We start from the raw sequence: 23215 nt of genomic DNA on the forward strand, positions 1-23215 counted from the left end.
AATAAAAAGCTCTGGTATTGTTATATTACCACATTAAACAGTTTATCATCAAGCTATAGGGTGACTTAACTTGGTAGTGGTTTTTATTATAGCGATAGTACAGAGATTATAAAAACACAGAAAATTCATTTTGCAGATTTTCTCTGCCGCATTTTCTTTTAATGACATATTTGCTCTCAGTAACAGGGTTTAACCAATTCCTTTTTTGCCTACAGTTTGTGAATTTTAGGTTTGTTTTATACTATCAAGCAAAACTGAGCTATATAAAGCAGCAAAAAAAAAAAAAAAAGATATGCATAGGCACAGTAAAAAGTATCTAAATAGTAATGAACAATTGGTCAAATACAAGGACAATGACAAAAACTTTATTAAACAATGCAAGAATTTACAGAAATACATTTACAGCATTTGTTTTTACATTAAAAAGTGTCAGCCCAGCCATTGACAACAGTGAAAGCCTACACACATATACACACACACACTCACACAAACAAACATCATATGAACAAGTAAACTGTAGCCAATTTGTTGAGTTTTCAGGTAAAGATGTTTTTCTCTCCCTCTTTTTACTTCATTTCTTTCTCACAAATTGCTTATCAGGACATCAGATGATGAGGAGACCGTCACAAGCAACCTGCTAATACATAAAAAGTGCACACTCTATCATCAGCAAAAAAAGGAAGCAGTTGGTTACATGCATCATTCAGGAACAATACAAATGAACAAGTAAACTCCACCCCACAAGAAAATCTTTTTTACAATACTGTAACCTAGTCTAAATGATGTGCAGCAATATTTGTGCTATTTGTATCCATTTGTCATTCCTGGGCTAAAACTGAGAGATGGTGTCATCAAGTGCTGATAAAATAAAAATTCCTCCCTGACACCTCGAAGATAATAAAATATTTGTAATACCTGCCATGGTTTCATTTTCCTTGCAAATTTTTGTAGTCGGTGAATGAGACGACCTCCAGAAGAATAAAAGAGATACCTCATTCAATATTATTTACAACTAGTTTACATTTCTCTGTCACATAAAAATGTGTATAATGTATCATTACTGTAGAATTATTAACATTTTTTACAATATATGTACTTTAAACCTGGCTTGAAATCAGCCGCTGCTGCTAACAAAGATGTTTCCTTTTGTGGGTTTCAGTAAACAGAGCATAATATAATGCACACACTGATATGTAAACACATAACTTGAGCTCACTGAAGTCATATTAAAGCAGTGAATGACACAACACCAAATGAAGGCTGAGTGTTTAGCAAAATGCTTCATCGAACATTTTAGAAGCTGATTTTCACACTAATCGATAATGAATGGCAGAAAATGTTGGGATGAAAATGAACCCTTATATCTCCAGTTACACTGTAACAGAATAATGTGAAACAAAAGGTCAACTTAGAGTTTTGACACAAATTTACAGTAAAAACACTGAGCTGATATCTTGATTTTAATCCTGTGTGTCAGTGTGAAATGTTTTAGTCCCCAAACATTGTATAAAATATATCTCAACTGTTTTTTTAAGGTCATAAAACAATATCAAAAAACCATTGGAGATATACCTCAGGGCCTTTTATACTGTGATCATGGTGATGTTTCAAAATATTGAAGATCTGCACAAAATAATGGAAATTCAATGGTATTTTCACAAAGTATCTGGTACGATTTGACTATTTGAAGGCCAATATATATAGTACGTCATAATAAATCCGCGACAACAAATCTAGGTGTCCCCTTTTGTGCACACGATGAATTTATTTTGATAAAAATGTTAATGTGATTTAGAAGGCTCAACACATTATCCCTGACCCAACTCTGTGTCCATAATGTAGCTAATATGCATTAACAGCTGGCTCCACCTTTTGTTTGATTTTCTCTCCCTTGCCCATCTTTGGCATTTTTCCTTGCTTTAAACTACAATATCAAGCAAATACGCTAATAAAATCATCTTTAAAAGACAACTAATCATCACAAACAAGGGGACATAGATGTTTTTTTTAAAATAAATCTGCTGAGAAAACATTCAGAAATAATTGGGGTACACACAAACTCATGAAACCAGTATATGTTTAGTGTTTGTGACAGTGACACAAGGCTTGTATGGTTGGATTCCTGAGAGCATTTGTCGAGGGGTAGAAGTAGTGTTTGTATTTGTATTTGTGTGTGTGTGTGTGTGTGTGTGTGTGTGTGTGTGTATGTGTGTGTGTGTGTGTTTGTGTGTGTGTGTGTGTTCACATTGTGCAACACTTGTTCTTTTGTGCATGAGAGTCTTTGAAGCGCAGTCTCTGCTTGGATCGATATTTCTCCAGGTATGTTAGCTGTTTGCTGTTGATCGCTCCACGACGCTTCCTGAAACACACAGAAAGAAAAACAATGGATGATGGTAATCAAAAATGAACAATCCAGATCTGAATCTGAGCTCTTCAGGTGGCTCAAATGCAGTCTTCGCTACAATGTCTTCTTTGACAATGACACCACTAGATGGCACCAAACAGAAAACAGCTTAAATTTCTACACAAGAAGGTAGAAATAGGGGATAAATTCTATTTGTGGTGTAAAGACGTGTTTCAAAACCATGTTGGGCAATTTACAAATTTCACAAAGCTTTCATGTGTACAGTGTATCAAAATCAGATTAAGACACTGATTTTGTTTCATAAAGCTTAAGTGCTGTGTCACCATGATATTTGTTATTTCTGTATGATGAGCGGGGGGGCACCGTTAAGATAGCTAAACCAAAAAAAATGTTTGTGGTCCTCTAAGGAATGGCTCCTGATGGCCACTAAAATGGGCACATTTTGCAATGACAACTATAAATCCTTTTTAACCTCCCACAAAGGCATATAGTGCTCCACCACTGTGCAAAAAAAAAAAAAAAAAAACTCCTAAGTGGGGCCCTTCTAGCTACCATACAACAGCTGGATACTGTTAGTTTGGACGCTCAGCTTGTAACTGTCATACATACAGTACAGGTGTTTAGGTGTAACCTAAACTGGGCTCACTAGGCTTCTTTGCAGCCCCCCAGAGTCTGATGATGAGGATGTAGTATACAAATGTACTCACTGTCTGATGAGTTGAATAGCATCTTCATACTTCATCCCGCTCTCTATCAGAGCCAGAGCGACCAGCACAGGAGCCCTGTATGCACGCAAAAACACACAAACACACACATACACAGTCATGCTGTTTGGAAATAAAACGATCAGGTTACAGCTACCGTTTTTGTCTCGTGTTTCATCACTTTTCCAGCTAGAGTTTGTTAGAGTAAAAGTGTGTGTGTGTGTGTGTGTGTGTGGATATGTCCATCAAGTATAACAAAGAGATCAATGCCACTAAAACTACAGCAAAAGGCATCTGAACTTATCATCCAATTTTTCTGTTTTATACAGTTTTCATCATATGTGTGGAACAATAACTATGGTGTGACTGTCACCCAAGCTGTCTGACCAAGTCTCACACCAGAAACATGACTCTTCATTCAGATAAAAACCAAATGCATTTTAATTGTTGGGGTTGTCTCTCACCTTCCCAGTCCAGCCACACAGTGAACAGCCACGCAGCATCCTGGATCCTCCTGAAACTTCTTCATCAGCAGACTCAACCAATCATCTACCAGTTTACTGGGGGGCGGGGCTCCGTCATCAAATGGCCAGTCCTGAAAGAGAGGCAGAACAGTTTCAGTGTCTCTGACACTGTATTTTGTCATAAGATAACTAAATTTTATTGTAAATACTGTATGTGTGTGTTTTTTTAGTGTACTCACCACCACAGTGATGCCGTCTTTCTCCAACGGTGTTTTGTCATAAGTGACATCACATACTCGTACAACTGTGGTGGCACCATAGCGCTTCAGATCCTGAAAAGGACAACGGCCGTAGAAGATGATTTTCCAGACTAAGCCAAAACTCAAATGGATCAACACAATTCAATTTAATAGTTGTTTCATTTGACTTGTCATCAGCAAAGGAAACATGTACAGTTTATAAATGAGGTATGTGGAGATGTGCATGTGTATGTTACCTTTATGAAGTCTTCAGTGTACTGATGGTGATCACACACACACACACACACACACACACACACACATTTCTTACCTCTATGAAGGAGCTGAGAGTGCTGTCTGTGGGGTTGTGTGTGATGAGGAATCTCATGTTTTTGTGGCACAGTTCCACCGGAGCTGGACGGTTCATGGTGCCCAGTGTGACCCTTGACGTCCCAGGATGACCTCTGACCTTTTAATGTCAGGGAGAAATGTACTTGTATGAATTAAAACTGAACATGTTATCAAATATTTGAGCCAGATTTGGTGCACATTTTTAAGGTTCTTAAACATTAGCATCTGAACACAAAAAGTCCCCACAAGGTCTTTAAATGCTTAACTGGTTACCTAAAGTTATCTTAAAGTTAAAGGGACAGTTCACCCCAAAAATCAAAATTATTTTTCCTATCTGTAGTGCTGTTTATCAGTCTAGATAGTTTTGGTGTGAGTTGCTGAGTGTTGGAGATATTGGCCGTAGAGATGTCTGCCTTCTTTCTAATATAATGGAACTTGATGGCACTCAGCTTTTGGTGCTCAAAGCGCCAAAAAATACATTTAAAAACTCATCACGACCCATTTACTTAAGATAATCCACAGACCTTGTTGTGAGCAGTTTCATAGGGACTATTTTCTTTCTACCAAACTACACCTGCCAACCATATCATCACGCAGAGGGAAGCATGCACATACACAAGGACAAGAAGCACATGCTCCTGACAGCGTGAGATGTAAACATTAATGGCATCTTCCTTGCCTGAGATGTAATGTTAGCTAGCTCAGTGGTCATAGGTGCTTGGATCACCACAAAATATAAAATAAAATAAACAGTGCTACAGGTCAGAGGTCAAATATGTATTTTTGATTTTGGGGTGAACTGTCCCTTTAACCTGTCCCTTTAGAAACCTGGATCAAGATCACTTTACTGCTATGTTATTAAGTTTTTTCAGGAGCAACCAAACCTGTTACATTCTTTAGATATCTCTAGACTCATCACAAGGTCACATATTTACAGTCCTTTTATGTTCGTCTCAATGATGGACCTTTAATGTAACTCACAACAGTATTCAATGTGGATTGCAATGCTGCAGCAATGCCTTCCACCCCCACATGTATTTTCACTTAGACCTCATCTAAAACCTGTGTGGGTGGGCGAAGACTGCACTTGATTGATCTCCCCAAGGCTTTGCTAAGATGGAACTCACACCTCTATCTATTGGTCGATAGGGTTTCAGCCTCACATAATTCCAATTACATCTTTGCCCAACTTTGTCTAATCAATCAGTATAACTTAAAAGACCTGTGATGGTCTGCTTAGAGAAATGACATTAAACTGCAAATGTAAAATTTCACAAATAATGAGTTGTTTCATAATCAAAATACATAAAAATGCTACTACATTTAACACAATAATAAATATGTTGTATACTGGATATAACACAAAAATAAAATGACAAAATGATAGCAGTTGTTTTGAGTGTCGCTTGTGGACTGGGAATGTTCTTGTCACATTTCCATTAAGATAACAGGGATGTGAGTGTATTTTAGGATGGAATTTTAATTTCAATAATCTTAATTCAGGGATGCCCCACTTTTCTAAATTCATATACAGACACTATTCTTAGGATACTGACAAGAACTATCTGGGTGATATCAAAGTTCTCACATGTTGGTAAAGAAAGATTTTTCTTCTGCACAGTGATTCGGTTGGCAGGTTTTTTGCTTCCAAGAGCACAGAAGAGCCTTACACAAATTGTGTGCGCTTTGTCAATGCATTATTTTTAAAAACAAACTTTCACCAGTGTTATTATTTCTAAAAATGTATAATATATGTAATTGATATAAAAAATCTAAAAGGTTATGTATTTCTATTCAAGGCAGTATACAACCTTCTTGTAAATAATCTTACACTCACTAGAGGCATATAAAGGCAAGCAAAAAATTGATCTCAGCTCACTCTGACCAAACTAAAATAAAAACAAAAAACGACCTCAGCATCCTGTAATCATGCCAGAAAGTGTTAATAAAGTGCAGGAGTTAGAGGTGTTGGTGCATCACTATATTTAGTCGAGCTCTGGTGAGCAGTCTCCTCTCACCCTTTAGCCTCAGCTGAAGCAGGTAGCTGCTTATATCAGGTCTCCAGGTGACTCTGGACTTCCTGTCTCTTGTTTAACTTCCTGTTGGGAGACTGTTTATGGTCTTTAAAGTATTTTCCCAATTCTGAGGTCCTGGTGTTTTGAGTACAGTTTTACTCCATCAGTTGATTGTACCCTAAAGTCCAGGAAGCCACAGTGTGCAGCTCTCTCTCTGATTGTCACTGCTTCAGTCCTTTTCTCTTTGTCTCTCAGTAGCTCTCTCTGTCCTTCTTCCAGTTAGCTTCCGGTGTCGAGGCTCCACGTGTTACCCCATGAGCTGGCTAGTTCAGAGGGCATAGGCCAATGGTCTTTCAGGTTTCAGGGTCGCAGGACTGCATTGTGCAGCTTCATTCCAGACAGGCTCTAAATGTGTTGGGCGTGGCAGTAGTCACCACTCCGCCGCACAAACTCCATCAACCAGCGGTTCTAAAGTACAAAACACAACAAAATGATTAACTCTTTCAATAATTAACTTTCAGAAAAACAAAAATGAAAATACATAAAATGTTTCACAATTAACAAAGTTAATCAAATCATAATAAAGTAATAAAATTCAGCACTTTTTTCCAGTGTTCCAAACATATCCATCATCAGCCCATATAAAATATGATGAAACATAATAATGACAGTCTTCATCGGGGATGTAGAGGGCAGCTCATGTACATAGAACAGACAAACATATGTGCATGCAGGCCGGTTTTAAATGCTTTGCAACTGAACAAACTAAACAAAATTATAGTATTGGTTTTTAAATAATAAATGACGCTGACAAATATCTTTGCATGCAAAAAAAGATCAGACCTGTAACATAAGCCTGAGTGGACTTTTGGAAATTGTTTGGTCCATTAAGTGATTTAAAATCAAAATTTAATTTAACAAGTTAAAGGCCCTCAAATACCAAGACCATTAGCTCACAGTATGCATGTATTTAAGAATATTATTTGCAAGTAAGTGCTTATTCTCTCTTTTTTGACAAGTCAGTTGACTGCATACACACATCCAAGCATGTACACACACAGTGTGACCCTGTCACCTTATGCAGTTACTGAATCATGTGCAAAAGTGTTCCTACTTGCATGGAACGGACAAGAAAACTGGGGGACAGATGACAGAGGCAGCATGAGGTAGAAAATCTAATACATGATGTGGCTCAGACAAGATGGAAAATGTTATTAGATCAGCCTGGACAATATCATCCAAATTAAATTTGGTCTGAAGAAAAAAAAGAGATAAAGTCTGTAAACTGGTGGCCTATTTAATGTACTATAGTATGTAAGTACAAGAGCAGTGGATGTGAGGGCAGTTCCTCAGGTTTTTGGACAAAAGATTACATACAACCATAGAGCAGAATAAAAAGAGAGGTTGGCTTACTTACTGCTTCAGCAGGTCGTCTTAGACTTAGGCTGCAATAACGGATTAATTTGCTAATTTAATTGACACATTGTCCTTGGATTAAACATGCTTGCCAGTGAATGTCATTCAGCTCTTTTTTTGGAGCTCTTTGGTTGCATTTTTAATGTATGTCAAATCAGATTTTATATTCTTAATATTTTGTCATGCAAATAGCTGTTGTTGCTCAGATACATATGTGTAGTATATGTCTACATATAGTATATGTTTATGATATTTGGTTTGAACTTAACAAAGTTAAAATTATAGTCTGATTATCTAGATAATGTTTTTTTTTTCTTTTTTAAAAAAACTAATTTCCCTTTATTCTCAGATGCAAACGGCACTGGGCTGATCTCCGGCTATACAACATGCTTAACTGTTTTTAGAAGATTCACGTCTGCCACATTCTATCCAGATAAATATGAAGTGAGATAAATGAAATAAATGGAAACAGCTTGTAAATTAACATGCAACTTCTTCAAAAGTCAACAAGTTTAATACTCTACTTAGCAGGCCACACCAACCATTAAATAAATGCGTCACAGAAACTTGTCTGATAAACCTAATAAAATCTCACATAGTTACTTAAAAGGCTAAGTATTTGTGCCACACTGAGAAAAAAAATCATGAGACTTTGAGAATAAAGTCAAAATTTGCATTTTAAAAGATATCATTTCAAGAATACAGTTGTAAATCAATGAGAATAAAGTCATAATATTTCAAGAAAAATAAATGTTTATGAGTTACCACTGACTATTCTTTCTTGAAATACACTTTGTTTTTATTCAATTTTGACTTATTATTGTAATATTATGATTTTTATTCTCAATTTCCATCTTTATTCTCATAATATTTTTAATATTATTCTAGAAATTTCAAAATAAAAAAAATCTCAATGTGGTTGTAATACTTCATACATACAGGATGTAGTGAAGTGAAAACTGTTGTATCCTCTCACTAAAGTGTCCAAACATTCAGACAAACAACCAAGGAAAGTCCAGAGGTAGTCTGGGTAATCCGTCCTTACCTCCTCATCTCAGCGCTGACAACACACACACACACACACACACACACACACACACACACACACACACACACACACACACACACTTCATAATCACATGTCGACTTACTCTCCCAGAAGAGTGCAGTCTATTCCAGGTTGTTGACTGTCTATTATTAGGAATTTATCTCGTGTCACCGCTAATCAGGATAGAGGTCAATTATTTTCCAAGAACTTTTATTCAGCTTAAGAAGACAGTTCAATTTGAAAACAAATACTTGTCCTATTACCTGTGTTGCTATTTATAAATCTAGATTGTTTTGGTGTGAGTTATAGTGTTGGAGAGATTGTCCATAGAGATGTTTGCAACAGCAGTGTCTCATTCCAGAAATCATGACCTGGTTACTCAAGACAATCCACATAACTTGTTGTGAGTAGTTTCATCTAGGAATTACTTTCTTTCTACTGAACTGCGTCTCCCAACCATATCACCATGCAAACGGAAGCGTGCATCTACTGCTAGCTCACATTGCACCACTGAAATAGGTAACATAACAGCTCAGTCGAGGAGGGCCCCATTAATGTTTATTGGCCTCTCACCCATTAGTAGATGTACGCTTCCCTCTGCACAGTGATTTCGTTGGCAGGTATGATTCAGTAGAGAGAAAATAGTTCCTCAGTCTATGAATGTATAAAGAATTCTGGATACAGTGTGGGAGGCAGGACTTCAGTCAGTCATATGACAGTTGCTCATTGGCACATGAAGACAAAAAAGTTTGATTTCCCAGGCATAAAATTATCTGGATCTTCAACATCCATGTGCCCACAGAGCAAGTCCTCTGGAGACTACCACTAGCTGAGCGGCTAAATTCCAGTTTAGCTCTCTGCTAACTTGAATGGGGATAAAATGATTTTAGATTTTCCAAATGTTATTGGACGGAATGGCTCAAATCCTTATAATGAAATGAGTCATTTCGCAGGGGCTCAAAAAAAAAGTATCCACTAATTTACAGTCATCTTTTTTCACAATGGAAGCTTATCGAAAAAAGTATTTTTGGACTCTGTCATTACTTGACTGACCCAAAAGTTGTAATTCAGCGATTTGACCACAATGCCAAATTGGCTTCAGAGCCTGCTGCTGTTCTTGAGGGCCTTGCGCAGCCAAGAGGGACACCATAATGTTTACATCTCAAGCTCTCACAATCAAGAGCCTCTTGTCCATGAAAAGATAACAATATCATTAATACTCTGTATTTCACACAAAAACAATCTACATTAATGAATAGCACCACCAGCACAGGAGAAATATGCATTTTGATTTAGGCGAGAACTGTCCCTTGAGTATTATAGAGATGTCATATATGATTTTTTACAGTCTCATATAACACAAGCACAACAAAAATTAAACTCCACGAAGACACACAGGATAAGAACAAATATGTATCACACAAAGCAACACGTCAGAAGGCACTGTCATAGACGACACAAAGCGATGATTTCACTAAAACTGAGAGACAGACGTGATAGAAAAGTGTTTAAAAGCAGCTAAACATTTATCATTTTTATTTAAATGCTAACTCTCCTCAAGTACTGCAGTCATTTTAGGCATTTAGCTGAAGCAAAGCTGAGCATAAAAACATCATAGAAAGGAGCATGAGGGAAATGGACAGACTTTAGCAGTAATTCCAATTAATAATGTAAGGTTGATCTACCCTGTCACCTTAGAGCATAGTTTGGCTTGTAAAAACAGGTGCAGGTCTCCAGTTGGTCTGCCTGACTCTTTCCCTGTCACAGGCTGGGTCAGAACCCAAAGAAGTTAAATATGGATCTCAATATTATTTTAGAGCCGCCTCAGGTTGCCAAACTTTTCAATGTGCAATGCTTCAGTATAAGCTCGTGGGTTAGTAGTGAAGATAGCAACAAGGCAGGTTAGTAGTAGCCTCAAATAGGATCAGTCCTGTTACAGCACATTCACCTCAGCTGCCTTCATCACCACAGAGGTTTTCTGCAGCAGCTCCAATCTCAAGGCACTCTGAAAAACAAGATGTGCTAAATGCCTAAAAGTGAGTTGTTTAAAGTGTACACTCGTACCTCTTACCTCAGTGGACAGTTTGGCTGCTGAACAGGAAAATCCACAAACCAGTTAGTGCTGCAAAACCAGCAGCAGCAGCCTACAACAGTGCGAATGCTGATATACAACCAGCTGACTGCCTGTTATAGTAAACCCCTGTAGACACTGAATACTTGCAGCTGTATTTATAGCTGTATCTATACCAGCAGCTGAATTAGTGACACACCACATTTTTCTGTGGAAGCGACAGTCTGCAATGCTGATACATGCTCCTCACTCACAGCCTATTCCAGAGAAGGACTGTGATTAGCTTGATTACTGTCTCAACAATACCACCGTGGAAATGAATTTCTATGAAATTGCATCCATTATGTGTCTGCTATTGTTCCCAAAGTTGACAGCTATTGTTATATTATGATAATAGCAGCAAAACAAATACAATACCTAGGAAATGAATGTCCTTACCTGCTATTCAACGTCATCCCTGACCACAGACTTCAGTTCTTCTGCCTCGTTGCAAGAGTAAACTCCACCTGCTTTCAGTCTTTTTCTGCCTCTAGAAGCTGAAATATATGCAGGTAAAGCTTCAGAAAAAATAAAGTCTCGGTGCAACAACCTGTTGCTCTGCCCCACTATAACACTGAACTATCCACCTCTGCCTGGCCGGGGCGATGTTTGTGCTCTAAGTGCGGGTTTGTAGCTGCACCTTGCTGTAGCAGTGCAGCTGAGGATCTGCTGTGAGCTGGTCTAATCAGGCTGAGCAGCCATCTGACCCTGACAGCCCTGTCACTACCAGAACACTCTACAGTTAATGCTCTTAGAGGGAGAGGAGAAGAGCCTCACTCCCTCCTCCTCCTCTACATCCACTTGACTCCCTTTTCCCTCCCCTCTGAGGAAGAGGTGCTGCGCCCCCGTCCTCTCCTAACCCCTCCTATAGGCTGATTGTAAGATCCAGTCAAGGAAGCATTTGGTCTAACGTACAGTGCACAGCAACAAATTATATACACATCAGTGATTTCAGTTCATGTTTTTCTCAAATATAACTAAAAGAACTTGTGAATTTGTCAGTCAAACGAGTTGTCTCTGCTATGACAGGACTGTCTGGTCCTTCCCTTGTTTTCCTTTCCTCCCTCTCTCCCCCACTTCCCCTGCCTGAACCAACTAAAAATAGACGGTCCTTTGAGCCACCAGACAGATTGGACAAGTCAAACCTTTGAGTCCCAGTTCATGGAATTAACTTTCTCCTTAACCGACAATGGTCTCAAGTTGTTTGTGTTCCTGTATACAGCCAAATGACAGTGTGAAGCTGCCGTGTTTTTGCCAAAGCCTGTAAGTCAATGAGTTTGTTCACAAAATTTAACAAAAACTGTGAAAGCTGCAGGACACATTCTCTAGACTGACTTTCATTGAGGCAGGCCTCCAAGAAATCAACGCAGTTTTGGGTTTGGGTTTTTAGGACTAATTTTATCTGGTATGTTTACAAGGTTAATGGCATGGATATGTGAGTCCAGAGAGTCACAAGGCAGTCATACGCACAGACTTCTTAAAGCAGGACAAGCTGGGGCCTCACCTCACTATCAATCACTTTGAGTAGAGGTTGACATAACTGTTAGCCCACGCACTGACCTTTCAAAAAACTACTCTTACCGGCTAAAATTAGCTGAAGCACTTCTTGAATGCTTTCCAGTTCATCCCATTCAAATTTGAATGTTCACAAATCCCAATGTTGGTGATAGAGAGTAAGTTTCTGTGTGTGTATATGTGCTCTCCAAACTGGAGCAGTGTTTGTTGCATGCATCATGCTGACAAGTATTTGACTACTGTATCATGGCCAAGTGTTATTCCGCCTCTGATTTTCCTGATGGTGACCTTTCACCTTTTCTGTTGCGGATAATCAATGTCACAAGTGGTGATTAGTGGGTTCCAAACACAATGTGACAGTTGGATAAAGACTTTCAGAGGGAAGAAAAACAAGATGGAAAAGAGGACACCACTTGTCTTGAGGTCTGTTAATGAGGGCTTTGACTGTAAACATCTAAACATAGAATAGAGGTGTATATGGCTTGTTCACATACTGTACAGTGTGTGTATTTTACACCTTTTCAAACATAGGTTTCAAAAGTACGTGTCTAAACACAGTCATGAGAGATGGAAACATGGGGAAGAGATAGGGGAATGGCGTGCAACATAAGGACATTGCAGCCACAGACTACAAAGAAATTGACTTAGTTAAGTGAAATCACCCACTGGTTTGTGGACTCCCATGTTTAAGTCTCGAGTATGGTAGTTTTTCTGGGGCCATCTTGGTGTTTTTTTGTTGTTGTTGTTGTTGTTTTTTGAGCTAGAGGTGACCATATTTGGATGAGGGGTTGAAGCTGTGGGGGAGTGAGGGGTGGATCTGACTGAGAACCTGAGGACACCACCATGGTAGCAACTGTTCAGTCACAAGGTAGCAACACCCTATAAAGCATAACCTTGCTTTAACATCTGTTTTACTCCTAATAGTGCCATGAATTACAAAATGAACATCATGCTGTTTTGACGGAGACATGAAACCAGCAGTGTGAGTGCATAAGAAAAATGTTTACTGAGGTAAAAAAAATAGTAGTACGGTCATTCTATCATAAAATTGCATACAATCAGACTTTTTTTGTAACCAAGTGGCAACCTCTGGGGCTGAAAAATTTTGAACAGCTGTGGCTGAGCAGCTACATGACCCACTCACCAGGGACATGACCCATTTTATCTAGAGGATCATCCCCCTTTGCTCCTTGGTTCAGGGGCCCTGAAGAAAATGCTAAGTTAGCATTTAGCTAGCTATAAAATGCTAGGTTAAAAGTAAGTACTACCTTTAAAGTAAAGGTCAGGATGAGGGTTCTTACGTCTAAATTATTTCTTCATGAGTGATTAATAAAGTAAATGAATAAAGTGGATTATTGCTAAATTTGGCCTCGGAGCGAATCATTACAATATTGAGTTACAGCAGGGTGCAAATAACCATCACGTTGGTGGGTATGTGTGGTACTGAAGTTCCTGAAATGGCCACTTGAGGCTGGCTCCAAAACAGAGTAAATCTCTGAAGATACCCCTGTTAAAATGTCCGAATGTACAGCTGAAATGAACATGTTTACTACCTGGTGCAAAAACGATTTTGGTCTCTATAGCTAATTTCAAATTTCATGACAACTGTACAGGGATAGAATTTTTATACAACTCACCTGCTTACATTTTGTGAGGATTAAAGATACGCATAATTAAGGGCCGGGCTCTTTGAGTGACAGGCTTTCTGCGGACAGTGTCCTCAGGTTTCAATCAGATCCACCCCTCGCTCCTCCACACCTCCACCATAATGGTAGCTACATCCATTATTTTTGGTCTATGTTTGCAACCAATGGCTAACAGAAGGAATGCAGGTTTAACACAATTTGGTTTTAACTTTTTTAATGCTGGTTTGCTCCGCCCATTGGCGCTTCAACCCTCAAAAAGTATCGGCAGTCCAAAGTGGTCCAAATTATTTGTATTTAAACGTTTTTATTTGGGTACTTTTGAAAATTTGAATTAAATGTAATACAAGTAATAATAAACACTTGGGACATCCTTTCACTACATACTAACCCTCTAAATTCATGTACTCTCCCCCCATCTGATCCTCTTGAGGAACACCCAGTTCCACCTGTTTTAATACATACAAACAGCAGTGCACTGGCCTAAACAGGGTTGCTATAATGGTTTCTGGAAATGTGAGCTGACACCCTGTAGGTCAACCCTCAGCCGGCAGTCTTGGGCCTCTGACAGAGCCTAAAGGACACTTTGGGCCTTTAACCTGCAACGACTTCAGGATCTTTTTACCACAGCTGCAACTAAATGTCAAATAAGTGTTCAAGCCTTATTTTTATAAACCAATGATTGCTGATGGTAACTATAATGGATCACAGTAATCATGAATCATTATGCTCAGGCTCGCCTGCCAGAGCTGGACTAAAGCAACAACTATGAATAGAGATAATTTATTACCTTGTTCTCTTATGTCAGACCTTTCAGTGTCACAACTCTTTAATCATGGCATGCGTGATGGTACAGCTAAATAATATTATATAACCTTGGCATTTTATGTCTCTTGATCTTAACCCTTTATGACCAGGATCGACATCAGTTTTGTTGTGCTGCAATCAGATGCCTCTCACAAGCATTTAAAACCATAGAACCTGAGAATATCTGTGTGACTTCTTTTGAATAATAATTATAATAATAAGGCCTAATGTGAAATTGCTTATTAAAGCACAATGTTTGTTATTCTTATAACTCCGCATTTTTTCACCTGTTTAGCTAGATTACTCTTGGAAAGCTATTCTTGGCATTATGTAATGATGGTGCTATTTAAACCCTCCATCGCCTTTATAGAAGCACTCCAATCTGGTTCAGTAGCTCTTCGTCTCACTCTGTCGTATTTGTGTCTGATGAATACAAACATAGCCTGTAGTTAAAAAAAAAAGTCTGACCTTACAGTGATATAACCAAAGTGCATTTGACCGGTTTGTCAGCTAGCCTATTGGATAACTACATTAGTGAAAGAAGTATCCGTAACTTGGAATAAAAGTGCTAATACCACACTGTGAATATGTTCCCAAGCAACAAAAAAAAAATGTTCTTCAGTAAAAGTACAGAAGTATTATCCCAAAAAATAAAGCATCAAAAATACTTATTCTGCAGAAAAAAATGTCCTTGTGGTGCTTTATTATTATGCTTTGGAATTAATATTGCTGCATTAATGTGTATCCTATGTTTGTGGTTGTGCTAATTAAGTGCTTTAATCTACAGCAGTGCATCTGTTATATCATCATATGTTTGTAGCATCGCTGTCCTGTGAGAGCCACTCATGGTGTCAGAACAACATCCCTATTGCTGTGAATTTTCCAGTTTTTTGAAAGGTTCAGGTTTTTTTAGTTTATCTATCTTAAGTAGGAGAATTTTTCTAAGCCCACAGAGTAACATTTCAATTTTTATTTTATATATTTGATATTTGTTTATTTGTTTTTGTTTTGTTTATTGACACTGGCTAGGAAAAGTATGAGAAAAGTGTAATCTGAAAAGAAACGTAAGCTGTCAGACAAATGGGTTGAGATGGGTTAAAAGAGCTGAGATGTAGCAGAGTAGAAGTTGCATAAAAAAGTCCTTACAAATTTGTACATAAGTGCATTAAAATTAAATACTACTTTGCTACATTCAACCAGTGGGTGACTACAACTGTTACTAACCCTTTAAGGCCTGAAAACATTGGCAAAAACATCAAAATAAGGCAGTGGGCAACTTAACAAGAAATTGTTAACAAACATTTGCAAGAAATTCATAAAAAGTTGCAAAAAAATTACACGAAATTTGCAAAATAAAAAGGAAAGAAACACAACAGAGCAAAAACAGGAAATGACCTGAAAAAAATGCTAAGGTAAAATAATAATTATTTTTCTTTAATCTAATTTTAAATATATAATGACAGTTATAACAACTTTGCATATAAGTGTCAGTGTTAAGGAAATTTGTTTTTCTAGGTCATTTCCTTATCACCTTTTGGTATTTTTTTGCAATTTGTGGGACATTTCTTAACAAGTAGCGGATAGCCTTTTTCCCATAAAAAGAAGTTTCAAAGGTTTAAATACGTGTGAAAATGAAAATGAAAATGCTGTACAAGAAAACTAAAGTTGATCCAGGTTTTTAAAGGTTAACAGTTAATGCTTTTATATTACAAATTAATTACAACTGGTAATTCCTTGTTAATTGCCCTTCTTCATCTGCCACCTCAGAAACAAGGTAAATCTTTCATAAATCAGCCTCCTGACAACTGATGTCTATATACATTTGTTTCTGTGTCACTCACAGCTGATGAAAAGGGATACAGGCAAACTTAACATTTACACTGATTTACCATGTTGATATATACAATTACACAGTAGTGACCCCTCCCCTGCACCACTTTGTAATTCTGTCCCTGAGGCACACTGCTCATGCAGCAGTGTGAAATACTATGTAATCCCCAGAGCAAACTAAGAAGAAACTGGATATGAAATGGAAACACGGTTTCTCCCAGCAGTTTTCTGAGCAAGCATTTTCTGTTTCACACACAAGTAAATCTTCATGATGTCGAAATGACACACAATCGCATTTAATGATTTCAGGTCTAAATTTGTGTTTAAGGGGTGTGATATAACACCTAGTGGACTGCTGTGCTTTGAAAATTGAGCCCTTCATTGGCCAGAAGTAGATGGTGGAGAAGCAGCAGTATGCAGTGCTGGATCAAATGATATTTCAGGGGCTTCCTGTTTTGAGCCGTGCAAATATTTTGAAGTTCAACTAGATTACTCGAGGAAACAAATGATTAAGAGTGTCAGTTTACAGTGACTGCAGTTCAGCTGATGTGAAGAGGATCTTTGATGTGGTTTCATCTATACAATACAATACAAGACAATAAAACAGCATGAGATACAAATCGGTGCAAAGATATAAGTTTGTATGATAAGTTTGTAGTTTTTGTTATCTATAGATAGCAGTGGTTTCCAGCTTGAGGGCCAAGACCCTGCGAAGTAATCCTATGGATAAATAATAATAACAATAACAACAACAACAACAACAACAACAATAATAATAAATATTACAAAACTACTTAAATGTCTTTTTCTTGACAATCCATGGCAATCTTACCACATGATGTCCCCTCACATAACCACACCATACAAGGAAGCGTGGGAAGGGCCAGTGTGTTTTTGCATGTAAACACACAGACCCTCAGAAACATGCTTACTAAAGAAAGCACACACATACACAGAGGTTCAGAGAGAAATCCTACACACACACACACACACACACACACACACACACACACGTACAAACAACAAGAAACACACACAGTTAAGCATGTAGCAAGCGGCAGCAGCTGCAGTGTGTATAATTAGAGTGTTTTGAAAGCTGAGAGCTGGATGGCAGGACTTTCACCTGCAGACTGAAGAGTTACCATGACAACCAGCTGTCAGTATAGCAATAAAACTTTATGATGTTAGCTGCATTATATATATATGTATATGTTAGCCAAGGTCACTGAAGATAATGAAAAGGATAATAAATATACTTGCCCTCATGCAAACCTCTTACAGAAGCAATACACCAGATTCTTTCTCACCCACAACACCAAACATCACGACCACATGTGCAACGGGTTACACAACAGGTTACATACTGTAAGTCAATGATCACTTCACAGTATGTCAGGATTCTTGGCTTTCAAAAGTCACTTTCCATCTCACTGTCCATCCCTTCTGTTACGGAACAGACACGCGCACATGGGATTTCCAAACACAACGCTTCAAGTGACAAGTGGTGAGGATTAAATAAGTATGTACTTCTTTCTGCTTCTTTTCACACATGTAAATTGAGACAGTTTCTGAATGGAATTTATTCTGCCTTTTTCCCTTATTTTTTAAAATTCACGTTTTTACTGCTTTTTTTGTATTGTACGCGTTCAAAATAAAGACACCAGTCAATCAATCAAAACAAAGAGTCCAAGTACAAAGTAATTTTAATGTTAAAAAAAACAATAATTTCCAAAGCAAGATTTGTCAAGAGAACAAGAAAGCAGTCTGTTGACTGGACTTTCTCCATGCTGCCAGCTGACAAGCTGCATCCAGCTGCTTCCATCTAGTGGAGAAGACAGAAAGATGTAGAATGTCTGCTACAAGCTCAGTCTGACAATTTCTTGAGTAACTTTTTAACCTAATTGCAGCCTCAAATGGCAAATTTATGGCTGTGACGTTGAAAAAATTTACTTTAAATAACAACACTAGATTTTACTATAATGACTGACGCCGCACCAGTGGTGGGCAATAACAAAGTACGCTTAGCCTACTTGAGTACTGTACTTAAATGCTGTATTTGAGTATCTGTACTTTACTTTATTTTTATTTATTTATTTTTTATTTTATTCTATTTCAGTTATTTATTTATTAATTTGGAAACTTATCACTTTGACTCCATTACATTTGAAATACAGTTATTAGATTTTTGACTCTTTTCACATTTTTTTTCTTATCTAAAAGTTAAAAGTCCATAATCTGTAATCATGCAGTTCTGCCTGTGGTTTATTATCAAGGTCATGTTCCCCTACGTCTACCTCAGACATTTGCTACTCAGATTAAGCAGATCATAAATAGAGACAGAGAAGGGAGGTCATCAGCAGGCAACTGTGTCTATGTGGCTATGGTGTTTGGTGTAAGTAATGGCTACAGCAGCAGATGGAGATGAAGATTCCTCATCAGGTCACCCATGGCCATACCTCAAGTCCATGTTTAAAGTTTTTGAGATGAAGAATGATGCATACAGTTTTAAATGTTTACCACACACAAACTTCATTGCAGCCTACAAGAATTTTTATTCAACAAAAACTACAAGCAAGTCAGTACATTCAGTGGGTTGTTTAAGTCAATAGGTTCTGTAAATGTATTGTGACAATGTACTGTATACTGTAATGTTGAGATTTTAAAAAAGTGCTTTTAATACTTAAGGTTTTTTTTTTTTTAAAGCAAGTACCTGAGTACTTTAACCCAAGTAATAATTTGACTCAGCAACTTACACTTGGGTTGGAGTGATATTTGAACAGGATTATCAATACTTTGTAATAGAGTTGTATACTTTATCCACCACTGTGCTACTTTGCATAATTCTTATGAGCAGGGGTTATTTGGTTATATCTGATGTAATAATAGTAATAATAATAATAACAATCATAATCATAATCATAATCATAATCATAATCATAATCATAATCATAATCATAATCATAATCATAATAATAAACTTTTTTTGTATAGCACCTTTTATACAAGAAATGCAGGCTCAGGATGACCGGTTTCATAGACAACATGGTGTGTTTTTTGTGGAATGATGTATTTGTATTTTTATTGCTGCCAAAGGGAGCTCCCAAGGTTCAGTCTTGGGTCTATTTTGTTCACAGTTTATATTAACAACATTACATCCTCTATAAGAAGTTGTAATGCCCATCTTTATGTGGATGATATTGTTTTGTATTTTTTTGCTGATACTGCACATTCAGCCGCTGAAAGCCAACAACAAGCCTTTGACAAATTGCAAGATGCATTATTTAATTTGAACTCAGTACTTAATGCAGGCAAGACCAAATACATGCTTTTTTCTAGAGACAGATATTTTTTGGACAATAGTGTGCATATTACCACCCTGAATCATCATAATATTGGGAGGAGCTCAGAGAATAAAGATCTTGGTATCTGGCTGGATCTAAAAGTTACAATTAAATTTCACATGGACACACATGTCATTGAGCTATGACCAAAAATTGGATATTTGTACCGAAACAGAGCTAATTTTCCTATGCTCAGTGGGAAGCTGACAATTGAAGCCGTTCTCTTGTCTGTCTTGGATTACAGTGGTGTTATCTATAGACATGACTCTGCCGCCAATCTTAAATCCCTGGACTCCATTTATCATGCTGGCTCACTGTCACGCTGTCAGGGTTTACTGAGACACTTAAATAGAATTATTAATGTAATTAGTAACACCTGTGCTTTTCCTGCTATGGAAACTCATATGTCTGCTTTGAAGAAGGCATTCCTGACTTTATTTATCTTCTCTGAAAAATATGTTTTCATATTGGACACAATTCAGATATTCCTCACAGCATCACATAGCCTGGCAATATGATTTTTAGTGTTATAATCATTTTTTATAAATCACTTTATTCCTTGTATTGTGAACCAGTGTGGCTTATTGTTCGACCCTTATTGAACCTCTGCCCCAAATGACTTGAACTGATGTAGGGGGAGTTCAGTATTCAGTTAAAATAGGAATCTATTAACCCCTTGAGACCTAGAGCAACATCACTTTTTGTGCTGCTTTTTGCCTTTCACAAGTATTAAAAACTTTGAAATTTCCTTCAACAACATGGTGCTTTATAATCTTTTAAAAAAAAAAAAGCTAGGGAAAAACAATAAAAAATAGAGAAAAAAGGCCAAGGAAAAACTGTACTTATAATCATAAAATTGCGCGAAAAAACTATTTGAATTTTTAGGCACCTTTCCAGACATTTCCTTGTTTTTGCTGTTTTTTTTAACTCTTTTTTTCCCTGCTAATTTTCAGGTAATTTTCTTTTACTTGTTACTTTTCTTGATCATTTCTGTCGCTCTGTCGTTTCATTGCTCATTGCCGTCTTGTCATGCAAACAAACAGAACAGATTTTAACAAAAAAATAATAAGGAAGAGTTCTTTGGTACAATAGTGAAATGTGCAGAAGAATGATAGATTGGATGACTGGCTGAGGTGAGGTGAGGGGTGAACTGTGTACTTGTAGTATCTTTGGCTGGATCACAAAGAGGCCTTAGCAAAATCACAAACGGGCAAGCGGGCGAAAACTAGAAAAGGTAAGAAACAGAGGTGGACTTTACTTGCAACAGACCATGTTCAGCAACAATCCAGCACGGAGTGATTGTAGAGCTGGCTCTCTTGTAGGAACAGGTTTGATTGCAGGCAGGTGTGTAGACTGATGAGTGCCACCAAGTGTGCACAGTGAAGGAGTGCAGACAAGGGGTGGGGGAGAACATAGGAGAGACAAAACCAAAACAACAGGACCACACCACACATAAAAAAGATGATTGGAAAAAATAAACAAAAATCACACTCACACAGACACAAAGGAGTCGGGTAAGGCCATGCTTTTGAAAGAAATCTATCCAATTTGCTCATGTTTCAAATGGTTAACTAATGGAATATTCGTTTTGTAGTCATTTTGTGTCAAATAAGCCTCAGCAGTAGCCCTATATTTTCAATCTTGTAAATGTTTTAATAGCACTTTACTTTGTTGACAGTTGAACAAAGTCAACGTGGATGACTGAATGTGTTATTTATAGTTTCATCTGTTTCACAAGCTTAATGTCCTGTTTGATCGAGTGACAGTGTCTCCAATGAAACCGCTGCAGGTATTATCTTAATTGAATTGGCAGAAGTTTCATCTGCAGACAGACTAAATATGGGTAGAAATATTTAGAGCAAAATGAATTAAACTGTGTTTGTATGAGACAGTTATTGCCATCAGGGTGTTTTAATATTAATGGCAAAACTGGTCACTCTAACTGTAGAATCAAATATGAGCATGATAAAGTCTTAGTAATGTTGCTGGCATTGTCACATCTCATCTTTATAATGTAGGTGACACATCAATCAATTGAAATGCCCTCAACATATCCCAAAATATGGGACAGTAGTCAGTGGTGAAATAGGCTAGCAGGCCAAAGCTTAGTCAGGGTTAGTTTGATGTTAAAATGGCTTCAGACTGACGTGAGGCTGAGTAAGACCCATCTGGCGCCCGGTGCTCTTCGGCTACCACTAAATGGATTAAACCTGCTGCACACTCAGCTCTCTGTGTGTATGTGTCATCACGGCAGTGGTGGCATTACGTCTTAAAGAAGATGGTCACTGTGCAGTCTGCCGCGTTTCCGCTCAGCCAGCTGTTGCTGTCTGTGTCGTCGTCCACCTGTTACTGTCTGGACCTCGTTACATTATAGTATATCAAAGGGTAGAGGGAATATCTTGACAATGACTGTATATGTATATGTAGTGTTTGTCAGGCTGATAGTCACTGACAGTCACAATGTTGGGGGTTCAGTGTTTTGCTCAGAGCTACGTGACTGAGGGGATAGCACTCATTTGTTTCCTGCAGCTAATCCCCAAACCTTTGACTTGATGCCTTCACAAGCGAAACACTGTTTCATTTAAGAGCAACTAAATCACCTAGGACAATATGAAGCAATTTGTAGATGTGTGTTCACTTTACCCAAAAGCACACTATTTTATGAAGCTATAAACCTACAAAGTAGTATATCAGAAAACTCCTCAAACTTAGTAAACCTTGTTTTAAAACAGCCATAAGTCAAGACTTCAGACTTCCGATATTACATTTTCACAAAGATGTAACTGGAAGAAATACCACCAAAGTGCATTACAGTGTTAACTTTTTTGTATCTGAGAATCGATTTATTTTCTCTTTATTCTACAACTTTTAAAGAACTTCCTTACACTGCCTAGTGAAATAGATTGATTTGAAAGCTTAAAAAGGTACTGTGCACTTAAAGGTCCAGTGAATGGGATTTAGGGAAATCTATTGGCAGAAACAACACAACTTCCATGACTATGTGTTTATCAGTTTATACCCACCTAAAAACAAGAATCAGTGTGTTGTTGTTACCATAGAATGAACTGTTTATCTCTACATACAGAACGGGTCCTTGTAGTTTCTACAGTAGCCCAGAGAGGACAAACCAAACATTGGCTCTACATTGCTCCATTTGTGTTTTCACGTCAGTCACCATCTCCTACTCACTTGGCACATGGGAGAAGTCTTAGTTCTGCAGCCTCATCACAAGATGTCACTAAATCCGTCAGACTAGACCTTTAAACATGTTTTTTTTTTTAATTGACGTGACTTGACATGACTTAATATTGACATTTCTTACTAAATGTATAAAAATTTGCATTACATGGGTTGAAAATGGCTCAAC

General features: G+C 37.6%; 1 protein-coding gene across 2 annotated transcripts; it reads right to left on the reverse strand.

Annotated features, from left to right (window-relative positions):
• Positions 1–351: 351 nt before the first annotated feature.
• LOC121945641 (protein tyrosine phosphatase type IVA 3) lies at positions 352–11470 on the reverse strand. 2 transcript variants are annotated; one of them, XM_042489933.1, is made up of 7 exons: positions 11112–11470; positions 6142–6606; positions 4104–4241; positions 3773–3865; positions 3534–3664; positions 3073–3147; positions 352–2359 (listed from the first exon to the last, which is right to left on the reverse strand). In XM_042489933.1, exons 3-7 carry the CDS (start codon positions 4197–4199, stop codon positions 2242–2244), a joined length of 513 nt encoding a protein of 170 aa, XP_042345867.1. In that variant the 5' UTR covers positions 4200–4241; positions 6142–6606; positions 11112–11470; the 3' UTR covers positions 352–2241. The 2 variants fall into 2 exon arrangements, with proteins under 2 accessions (XP_042345867.1, XP_042345868.1); XM_042489934.1 differs by lacking the exon at positions 11112–11470 and adding an exon at positions 10674–10738.
• Positions 11471–23215: the final 11745 nt, after the last annotated feature.

This window comes from Plectropomus leopardus, chromosome 7 (genome assembly GCF_008729295.1).
Source record: "Plectropomus leopardus isolate mb chromosome 7, YSFRI_Pleo_2.0, whole genome shotgun sequence".
Lineage (NCBI taxonomy): Eukaryota > Metazoa > Chordata > Actinopteri > Perciformes > Serranidae > Plectropomus > Plectropomus leopardus.